General features: G+C 39.5%; 1 protein-coding gene across 1 annotated transcript; it reads left to right on the forward strand.

The window, feature by feature from the left end:
* Positions 1-6,520: 6,520 nt before the first annotated feature.
* On the forward strand, positions 6,521-11,299 carry LOC133524805 (uncharacterized protein K02A2.6-like). Its single transcript, XM_061860949.1, has one exon. The coding sequence runs from the start codon at positions 6,689-6,691 to the stop codon at positions 10,865-10,867; it is 4,179 nt and encodes a 1,392-aa protein (XP_061716933.1). The 5' UTR covers positions 6,521-6,688; the 3' UTR covers positions 10,868-11,299.
* Positions 11,300-11,532: the final 233 nt, after the last annotated feature.

The following is an 11,532-nucleotide window of genomic DNA, read 5'->3' on the forward strand; positions in this document are numbered from 1 at the left end:
TCTTGGAGTGAAGTGGGGGGGCTGCAATTTACTATAGATATTTATTTCAACTTCTCTGGCTTTGGCGGGGTAGTATTAGTTTGTTAGATCTGCAAATATGGAATATTAATTAACTTTGATATACTTTAATTTTTAAACCAGACTCAACGCATTAAGAGAGCAGTGAAAAACCGACAAAAAATGTCATAACTTAAGTTAGGATTATACAATGATTATTTAAAACAACAAAATCATCTCTTAAAAACTTCTTGTACTATGAGAAAAAGATTATTTTATAAAATTTTAAGTCAGTAAAAACTTTTCAACAAATCTATTAGAAGTTAAACTCTAAAAATTAAAGATATTAAGCTTAGAATATTTTTTTAACCTAAATTTATTCTTAATTTAATAGCATCATTTCCAAATGTTTCTCCTTGATAACAAATAAATATAATAAGAAATGCGGAAGTACTTTAATTAAGACGTGTATTTTCACAATCACGACCGGGAGACAACTAAGGAGCGAGCTATGCGTCGGGCCTTCCGTAGCCGCGCGGAATGCTGACAACGCATAGCGGTCCCTATAATAATATACAGTAGGTACTCACTGCTTTATTGGATTTTCCATTCGCCCGTTCCTTTCTAGTCTGGCTCCAAGTCTGTGGCCCGATACCAATTTTCGTTTACGTACAGGTGGTACCTAAAATACCAGGAAGTTTAGAAGTCGCAGGCTTCGGTAGGGTTGATGGAGCATTTATTTCTATTTGTTGTTGATTTACCCCATGTTCGAAACGAGATGAAATGCAGCCCTGAAACGGGCCATTTTACTTGTGCCTGTAAAACACCACAGTAAAAAAAATCTTATGTGAGATTTCTCTTTAAACCTACAATATTGTACAGTGGCCTTCTGCAGTTGTTGCACAACCACTCATCGTCTGCTGGAAGCGCCCACATTTCCCCCAGTGGGATTCTTGCCCCACATCCCGGATGAGGAATCACTTCTGCACAACACTCGTCAAAGAGGTTCTTCTCCATTTCCTCCTTTCTCAAAATGTGAAGGATCTTGAGAACCAAGCTAGAGCGCAGCCTTGAAGGTATTTCTTGAGACGAGATTACTTCATTTGTTGCTAAAGACAGCGCTACAACGAGACGGTCCTTAGGTTTGTTTGGTTTCGTAATGAGATGGTGTGCTATTTGATCTTCACTCCTGGAGTATAACGATTCCATGTTGACGTTCACTGCCACAGTCATTGAAGAAATGGTCTGTCTATGTTACGTGACGCTCAAAGTCTCATTAGTAAATATCTGTAATAGTAATTACGCGAAGAGGTGATTAATGGAACAGGTTAATAGAGGATTAAATGTTATACCACTTTTAGTCTGGTACACATTTCCTAAATATTTCTTCCAAACTTTCTGTGGCAGTATTGGTTGTTGGGTGAGAGCGGTTGGGTAAGACAGGAAACGGTTTATGCGTCGTTGGACTAAAAGTAAATATGGCGATGTACCTATAAAAATGTCTACATATAAAATAAAAATTGGTCCGAGTATTAGAAAGCCAATACTTCAAAATGTTTAAGTCTTATCAAGTCGGAATATAAAAATGACTACTTTCAAAGTATACAAATGTCTAAGTCTTATCAAGTCGGAATATAAAAATGACTACTTTCAAAGTATACAAATGTCTAAGTTTTATCAAGTCGGAATATAAAAATGACTACTTTCAAAGTATACAAATGTCTAAGTCTTATCAAGTCGGAATATAAAAATGACTACTTTCAAAGTATACAAATGTCTAAGTCTTATCAAGTCGGAATATAAAAATGACTATTTTCAAAGTATACAAATGTCTAAGTTTTATCAAGTCGGAATATAAAAATGACTACTTTCAAAGTATACAAATGTCTAAGTCTTATCAAGTCGGAATATAAAAATGACTATTTTCAAAGTATACAAATGTCTAAGTTTTATCAAAACGGAATATAAAAATGACTACTTTCAAAGTATACAAATGTCTAAGTTTTATCAAGTCGGAATATCAAAATGACTACTTTCAAAGTATACAAATGTCTAAGTTTTATCAAGTCGGAATATAAAAATGACTACTTTCAAAGTATACAAATGTCTAAGTCTTATCAAGTCGGAATATAAAAATGACTACTTTCTTTACATAGGTCCAGGATTATAAAACATATACGGAACAAATTCATCCCCTCGTAACATCTAGTTCTTAAATTAAAACGAATAATATTCAATAAATATGAACAAGCTAATAGATAAGCGATCAACAAACAAGCTGAATTCTAAACAGACAAACATTTATCTATAAATTATAAAAAAAAACTGAGAACATTTGAAAATATATTTATTAATTATCTTTAACAAAACTACTAAACCAAATTGCTCTGCTTACACTTAAAATAAAAATATTTTATTCATTGTTTCTCCTCCAAAATTATGTCTAAAAGTTTATTCGTAGCGTTCCAACATGTTGTATTGTAATTTGAACCTGATAACTTTGTCAAGAAGCTCTATCGGTGTCATATCTTCCTCGATTACTTCCACTAAATACCTCTCATACGTCTTATCGGATAAAATGTCCGTGTTCCGTCTATTCTTTCTCGTTGAAAAAAACAGACTGTTTTTAATGATATAATCAAAATGATTCGCTTCTTTTTTGAGTCTATATATAAATTCCAACACAGACAGCTTTTTCATGAATTTCGATTTTAGTCTCCTGTGCCAGCCTTCCAGGATATTCGTGGTTCGGTGTTTATTAGTCGAACAACTTAGGACGTCCGTCGGGAATTTGTATAGCCAATTATCTGTAAAATATCTTTTGAATTCAGTTAAAGCGTCACTGCGTGGAACTAGTTCTAAAATTGACCTCCACCCCTCATACATAATTTCGGCCGGTAGTAACGGCAGATTCGCTGTTCGTCGGATTATGGTCCGACCATCCCTTGCTTCGTCCAATCCCAATTCCTCAGCATTTTTAGTTACACTTCTGCTTCTGGAAATACTTCTGTCACTGCATTTATTGCTGCCAGTTCATAGTCACATTTATATTGTTTAATATTCAAATTTAATTTTTCTTTCAGTAATTTGAAAAACCTGACGTACGTATTCTGATTTTTATTTGGTAACAGACTATACGCAATTGGGACAATGTTGTTTGTGTCGACGTTCGATCCTAAATCCATGTGCACGGTATACAACTGGCGAAAAGGAACAGGGCTTAACTTAAATGTACCATCACCCAAAAATGACTCTTCTTCGTGAAATGTATCTAAGTAGTCTCGGGCAGTTGTTGAAGAAAATATTAGAATTTTATCACGGCGACCATCTTCGGCTATCAAAAAATTGCTTGCCAAGCAAAATGGAACTTTGACGTCAGCTACATTCTTGTAAGTCAATTATCGACAAAACTACCTGCCGTGGGCCAATTAGCCCACCCTCCTTTAGATGTTTTATTTACATTTTAATTCATAGGAACTAAGAACAAATCTAATTAGTGTAAGACATAATCTAAGTTTTTGAATAAATGTTCTGTATGAAAACTTTTTATTTTTAATCAATTTTTATCTAGCACTTTGTTGTGTTATTATACAGGGTGACTAGTAATGTATGACCTATACTTAAACACGTGGTTGTACTCGTTTTACCAAACAACTTTCCCACAGAAACATACATAAATGAGGAAATGAAAATAAAATTGTCGTCTTCATACAAATTGTTACGGGTGATATTGTATGGGAGGATATTTTTTTCTTGTTAAAAAAAAGTTTCTTTTGGAAAGTTGTTTGTTCTCACGAGTACAATGATGTGTTTAAGGATCGGTCATTAATTACCAGTCACCCTATATTATTAATCTTAACATTATTTTTGATTTTGTATAGGTACATATTCAAAAAAAAGCGAAGAATTTTCAGTAAGGTACATTTTTACGTTTTATTTTTAATTCATAGATACTAATAAAAAATATAATTAGTGTAAGACTTAATCTAAGTTTTTGAATAAATGTTCTGTATGAAAACTTTTATTTTCAACCAATCTTTATTTATTAGTAGCTCTCGGTGTTGCTCTTTCAAAGTTTCGCATTCATTTCTTTTCGGTGGGCGCTTATTTTTTATGTGGTGCTTGAAAAACGTTGTGACTACTTTTTTTTGTTCTGACGTCCATGGTATTAAAGTTCTCTTTTTTCCTTTCTTAACATTTTTTTCTGCCGTTGCCGGCAATAACCCTTCGGCATGAGATTCAAAACGTTTGTTCTGTAGACCAGACAGTCCCGGCTGTGGTTCATTACGTTCTTCCTGGACGCAATCCTGACGTGACAGTTGACGTATATCGGGTAAATCATATTCTAAAATCTCCTTATTTTCAATGTTTTCTCCCTCCAACTCTTCATTTAAATCCAAATTGATCTCATCTAGACTCTTTCCTTTAAAAGCATCAGCTTTTCCATCTTCCATTAGTATCAACAGCTTTGAAATTTTAGCCGTTTGGTAAACGTCATCTGGCAGCCTGTACGACTTTTTATGGACATCATTAGTATGACCCATGAATGTAGCCAGTTGCTCCATATCATTATCAGACATGCTGAATATTTGTGTTAACGTAGCCTAGCCAAGTGTTTTCTGAGCCTTGTAGATGAAATTGCTTTAGGATTTTTTGCACCAGATAACTTTGCATATCTTTCTAAAACTTTATAGCCATATATTGAGTTTTCAAATCCCGGATTCCCGAATAGTAACTTGTTTGATGTAGGAACAAATCTATCCCTTATGGAAAGCAATAGTTTGATATCTTCTTGAACCTCTTCGGTGAATAACACTGGCACTCCACGACCACGTTTTCCTCTTATTACGAGTCTTTTGAATTTCTTCACTAGTATTCGTTCGGAAGCGGTGAGTGCCCTCTCGAATTCTTCATAGTTTGAAATATTTTTTTCACTTTCCAAGTAGTCATGTACCAAAATTCTCTGTAATTCCCCTGACCTACGTCGGTTCAGTAACAAGACTCTACAATAAACGGTTTCTAATAGCTGTATGTACGTTACAACGTTGTATGAACCTTCTTTGATTTTTTTTACAGCTTCGTCAGCTTTTTTTTAAGAAATTCTTTTAGAATTTTCAAATCATTTGTCAAGGGAATGATAGTAACTTTGTTCCATTTCTTTTTGTTCAGGTCTGTTGAAGCCTGGCTAGAAATGTCAAATTTCCAGTGGTTGTCTATTAGCTGTGTTAAAGTTTTCAGGCCTGCTTCTATTTCAGCCGTATTTACATCTGTGTATGGCCCTTGTTTCTTCAATGCCATCGTGATTGCTATGTTGCAACACTGCTTGATGCTGGTAGAAACGTTCATTGCGAATGTAGGTGAGTCAAACCTGTCTTTCTCAGAGTCAAATTTACCCACAACTTTGGTAGCTGTTACTATCTCATCGTAGTTTTCCGGTCTAAGCACATCAAAAAAATTTTTTACTGACGGTTTATTCTTTTTTATTTCGATTAATAATTTTGCCAGTTCTCGCATTTTTCGTGAAACAACGTTGACGAAATGGTTTTCTCTATGGGTCTTTAAATATTGTGATCCGAATGCGCAGATAAGGGCGTCTGATTTAGCAATAAGGGACACTTTTTCAGCTCTCATTCTGTGAAATACGGTACTTTTCAGTTTTTCATCAACTTTTAAGTTTCGTAGTAACAAATTTTGGGCTTCAGATTGCACATTTTTACTGGATTTTCCAGTGCACTTTTTTTTGTGTTTCCATAGTAATTTTTTTTGAATAAAATCCCAAACAGTGTGTACAAGGTAGGTAATCAGTAAATTTTTGTTTCCTCATGGGCTTTATAACTTCAACAGAATTTTGAATGTAATTACCTTTTTTTCGGGGTTCTGTTAGTTTATTTTTTCTTTGAACACTTTTTTTAGGATAAGATAGAATTTCTTGCACCTTGATTTCGTATGTGTGGTGTCTTAATAAATGTCTGGCAAAGTTTAGTACTGAGTTTTCACAATAAAAACAATAATCCCTTCCACGAATGACTTTCTCTTTTCGAGATCGTTGATTTTCTTCAGTATTGGTGGTATTTGTAGAATATTCGTCTGGGAAGTCAATATCTTGTTCCATGATTACATCATCATTAACAGGAACAGGGGTAGTCCTATTCAGTAATGATACGGGTTTGATGTATTTACTAGAGATGGCTATGAGTTCCTTACAGGGAGAATTGCTGATATGACTTAAATCACTGTCAATGGTATTTTCTGATAGATGACGTGTAAGCGAAGACTTTAAGATACGTTGGTCTAGCAAGTCATCTTCCTTGGATGTTTCATCTGAACTTATCTGCAAAAGAAAAACCAGGTTTTATTATCTAAAATAATGCTTCATTAGTGAACATGTCTTCCTTGTAAAACAGTACTTTACAGTCCAGTTTCTTTTTAATTTCTGATCAAATGTATCTAAAAGAGCAATTGACTTAACCCTCGTAATCGATATAATCACATTTTGTCAACTTGTTATTTTGATATATGTCATGTATGTTGGTAGATGACAGTTGCGAATATACCTTGTTATGGAAAGCGTGTTTCATTACCAGCATTCCAGTATTTCCCCAAAATATTTTACTGGCGACGACGAATACCAAAAATCCGTGCGTGCTACGTATAGTTGTAATAATAGCAAACAAAAGAAAGTGCAAATACGATGTCGGTCGGCAAGATAAGTGAATTTAAAATCCATACGGACGATTGGAGGTTATACATTGAGCGGCTCGAACAATACTTTTTGGTTAATAAAATTGTGGACGATTTAAAGGTTCCCACACTAATAACAGTTATGGGAGCCGAAAGTTATGAACTATTAGTGAGTTTGTGTACCCCAACGAAACCCAGTGAAAAAACATTTAAGGACTTAACCGCCATTATGGAACGGCACTTACAACCGAAACCGAGTGCATTAGCCGAGCGATATAAATTCCGCCATAGGAAGCAGGCTACCAACGAAAGTATAGCGGAGTATGTAGCTATTTTGAAAAGGATGTCGAAGACATGTGAGTTTGGACTTTGGTTGGAAGAGAGCCTCAGGGATCAGCTGGTATGCGGGTTAAGTAGTGAAATGATACGACAGCGGTTATTCGCAGAAGAAAACTTAGATTTTGCCAAAGCGTACAGCTTGGCAGTCAGTTTAGCAGCGGCTGAAAAGGATGCGGCCGTGGTTGAGGGATCGTGCAAAAAGCAGGCTGAGGTCAAGGTGGCCGATTGTCAAGCCATGGCGGGAGCATGGCAGCGTAACGCAAGCGTCGCGACAGGCGATAGGGCGCAGGCTAGCAGCGGGCAATCAGGAGTAAACAGGCAGTTTGGGCAGCGCGCGCATTTCTCGACACGAGGGCAGCAAACGAACGGGCAGCGTACGGGCGCGGCCGCGAGGCAGCCTGCAGCGGCAGGACAGCGCGGGCAGCGACAATGCTCAGTTTGTGGGGGCTCCCACCCGGAAGCGCCGGCGCAGTGCAAATTCGCGCGATATGTGTGCAGAGTGTGTAATCGCGAGGGGCACCTGCGACGTGTTTGCCCTAACGTGACGGGGCATCATAGGGTGGAAGCGATGACAGACATGGACACTGACGACAGCGACGAGGTAATTGTAGTTAGCATGAATCATTTATCAGTGTCTGACTGTAAACCAATAATGATTCCAATTAATGTGCACAATAAATCTTTAAGTATGGAATTAGACACAGGCTGTGCAGTAAGTTGTATAAGTTTGGAATTGTATCAGCGTGAGTTTGCTGATTTAGAATTAAATAAAAGTAATGTAGTGTTAAGATATTATACTGGTGAACTCGTTAAACCGCTAGGAGTAATCAAACCATTAGTTAATTACCGAGATCGGAAGTCATATTTAAATTTATATGTTATCAAAGACGGTATAACGCTTCTTTTAGGTAGACAATGGATAGCGGCCTTGAATATACTTGACTTACCCGGCTATGACGAGTATATGTTAGGGTATGTCAATAGCGAAGATGAAGGCTTTAATATAACGGAATTTAGTTCCAGATTCTCTAAGGTGTTTGAAGACGGTTTGGGCCGGTTCACGGGCGGCCAAGTGAGCATACACCTGCGGCCTGAGGCGCAGCCGGTGTTCCTGCGCGCGCGGCCGCTGGCGTACGCACTGCGCGAGCCGGTAGAGCGCGCGCTGGAGCAGCTGGTGCGTGACGGCGTGCTCACCCCCGTCGACCGCTCCGACTGGGCTACCCCGATCGTCCCCGTGGTGAAGAAAGATGGTAATATTAGAATATGTGCCGACTATAAGTTGACTATAAATAAAGTTCTTGAAGTTGACCGTTATCCACTGCCTAGGGTAGAAGATCTGCTAGTGCGCCTCGACGGCGGAGATCGGTTTAGTAAAATTGACTTATCCCAGGCGTATGCTCAGTTTGAGCTAGATGAGTCCAAGAAAGTCACAGTAATAAATACCCATAAGGGTCTTTTCATGTATAACCGGCTCGTGTACGGATTGTCGTCCAGCCCGGGTATTTTTCAGCGCCGGTTAGAACAGCTGTTTGCAGATTTGCCTCACGTAGGGGTCTTCCTGGACGATATTATTATTACGGGTACGGATACTAGGAGCCATATCGAGAATTTGCATAAAGTCTTTGATAGATTACAATCTTTTGGTTTGCGAGTAAAAAAAGAAAAGTGCGCGTTCTTTCAAAAAACGGTAAATTACTTAGGCCATGTCATTAGCAAGGACGGAGTACAGACATGTCCGGACAAGATTACGGCAATAATAAATACTCCGACTCCTACAAACATAACCGAGTTAAGGGCATTCATAGGCCTCGTTATGTATTATTCGAAATTTGTGGCAAACGTAAGTACAATATTAGCACCTTTATACATGTTACTGAGGGCAGGTGTAAGATGCGAGTGGAATGATGAGTGCCAGGTTGCGTTCGACAGGGTTAAGAGTGCATTATGCTCTAGTAAAGTGTTAGTGCATTACTCGGTATCGCTACCGCTAGTTCTAACTTCAGACGCGAGTAGCGTCGGCGTCGCCGCTGTGATATCGCACCTCACGGCGGAGGGCGAGCGGCCCATTGCTTATGCGTCGCGGGCGCTCACCACAGCGGAGCGCGCGTACGCACAGATCGATCGCGAAGCGTTGGGGATTATTTTTGGTATTAGGAAATTTCACCAATACCTATATGGGAGAAAGTTTATTTTAAGAACGGATCACAAACCGTTGACCCATATATTTGGTAATAAAGTGGGGATACCAGTCATGGCGGCATCACGAATACAGCGCTGGGCCGTTCTTCTGTCAGGATACGACTATGAAATCGAGTACGTTGCGTCAGCTAAAAATTGCGCGGATGCCTTGTCGCGTTTGCCTCAGACCGGCAGAGATCACCAGGCGAGTTCGGAGGTAACTTATGTTAATTTCGTAGAAGATTTTTTACCAGTAACCAATGAAGACGTAAAGAAGACTACAGAAAAAGATATTTTGTTGACTAGAATCATGTCGTATGTGCAATCGGGTTGGCCAACGGGGCAATTGGAAGAAAATCTAAATCCGTTTTATGTTAGGCGTAACGAAATGTATATAGATAGGGGCTGCCTGATGTGGGGATATAGAATGATAATACCGTGTGATTTAAGAGAGATCATATTACAGCAGCTGCATACTAGTCACATGGGCATAGTCAAAACGAAGGCCCTAGCTCGCAGCTACGTGTGGTGGCCGGGTATTGACGCCGACGTGGAGGCGCTGTGCCGGCGCTGCGACACGTGCGCGGCCGAGGCGCCGGCGCCGGCTCGCGCGCAGCCGTCTCCTTGGCCGTACCCACCACGGGTATGGAGTAGACTACATTGTGATTTTTTGGGACCATTTAAAAGCAAGGTTTTTTTTGTCTTAGTTGATGCGGGCTCTAAATGGATCGAGATATTCGAAATGTCACGAACAAACGCGTTATCCGTCATTAAAGTGCTTCGAGAGACGTTCGCGCGTTTCGGGTTACCGGCGGAAATCGTTTCTGATCAAGGGCCACCTTTCACGAGCGTAGAATTCGGGGATTTTTTAAAACGTAACGGAATACGACAGTACTTCTCACCTATTTATCATCAATCGTCTAATGGCGCAGCGGAAGCCGCCGTGAAACTTTGTAAACGCGCCCTAAAGAAGGCGTATCGAGACAAGGTAGATGTAGAAGCCGCCTTACAAACTTATTTGATGGCCTATAGAAATAGTGCACAAAGCACGACCGGGGAAAGCCCAGCGATGCTTTTGATGAGGCACACTCTTAGGACACGTTTAGATTTGTTGCGCGGCGATGGTATTGTTGAACAACGGGTTCACAATGCGCAGGAGCGGCAGGTGCGGGCGGCAGGGGGCGCCACGCGCGCTGTGGCGCGAGGCGACCCGGTCTGGTCGCGTAGCTATACTGGCCAAGACAAGTGGGTAAAGGGCACAGTAGTCGATAAAACGGGCTCCAATAGGTACATAGTGGATAACGGTCAGGGAGGTTTCATACACCGGCATATTGATCAAATTAGACGTCGGACGAGATTTTCTAATATTACTTGGCCAAACACGAATGAAGGCCGAGATCAATCCCATCAGATGCACGAGGGTGCGGTCGCAGCGGTGGGCGGCGGCGAGGACGTAAGTCCAGTGGTAGGTGTGGTGTCGGATGATGGTGCCCGCGAGGTCGGATCGGAGGAAGTTGTCGGACAGGCGATAAGTTCTCCCGAGCAAATTGCAATTAATCCCTCGCCGACTATTTCTCATCATTCAACGCCGCCACCCCCAGTTCAACAGCCAATGGTGCTTAGGCCCCTGCCTCATCGCATTAGAGGAATACGTCAATTAGAGATAGATTAAGAAAAATAGTTTGATAGTTTATTAGTTGTAATGGCAGTCAACAGGTCGGATAAGGTCTTACATTCACATAACTTATCAACACTTAGATGTAGGCGGCCAATATAAGGCAGATCCCGCATAAGTGGTAACTGTAAATATTATAATAATAAGATATCAGACCTACCCCTGTATGCTGCCAAGTTGTTTACCATGTACACGGTTTAAACCTTATTGGCCTAGATATAAGTCTCAAAATGTCTTCATAAACATTCAAATGTTGCCTTTTGAAAGTTCCTACAATTAGTTACCTGATTCTGGTTTAGTGATGTTAGTTATTTTATTACTATAGCATGTAGTTACCTATATCATAGTTTTGATACACCGTTGATATTTAGTGTGGAGGTGTCATGTATGTTGGTAGATGACAGTTGCGAATATACCTTGTTATGGAAAGCGTGTTTCATTACCAGCATTCCAGTATTTCCCCAAAATATTTTACTACCGGGAAAAACCTAACCTCGTAATATAATTAAATAGTCGTATTAAAAAACGAATATTTTCTTAACAGGGACCAATATTTAGTAGTCATAAACGTCAAGCACTTCAAGTAAGGATTTAGTCCTGTTAAAGGTATACTACCAGTTTGAAATTAAGTGACGCTCTATTTACTTAACCAATCGCTAAAA

Source organism: Cydia pomonella, chromosome 14 (genome assembly GCF_033807575.1).
Source record: "Cydia pomonella isolate Wapato2018A chromosome 14, ilCydPomo1, whole genome shotgun sequence".
Classification (NCBI taxonomy): Eukaryota; Metazoa; Arthropoda; class Insecta; order Lepidoptera; family Tortricidae; genus Cydia; species Cydia pomonella.

Excerpts from the sequence above, each read along its gene's own strand:
- LOC133524805 (XM_061860949.1), top strand. The coding sequence starts at position 6,689 with ATGTCGGTCGGCAAGATAAGTGAATTTAAAATCCATACGGACGATTGG.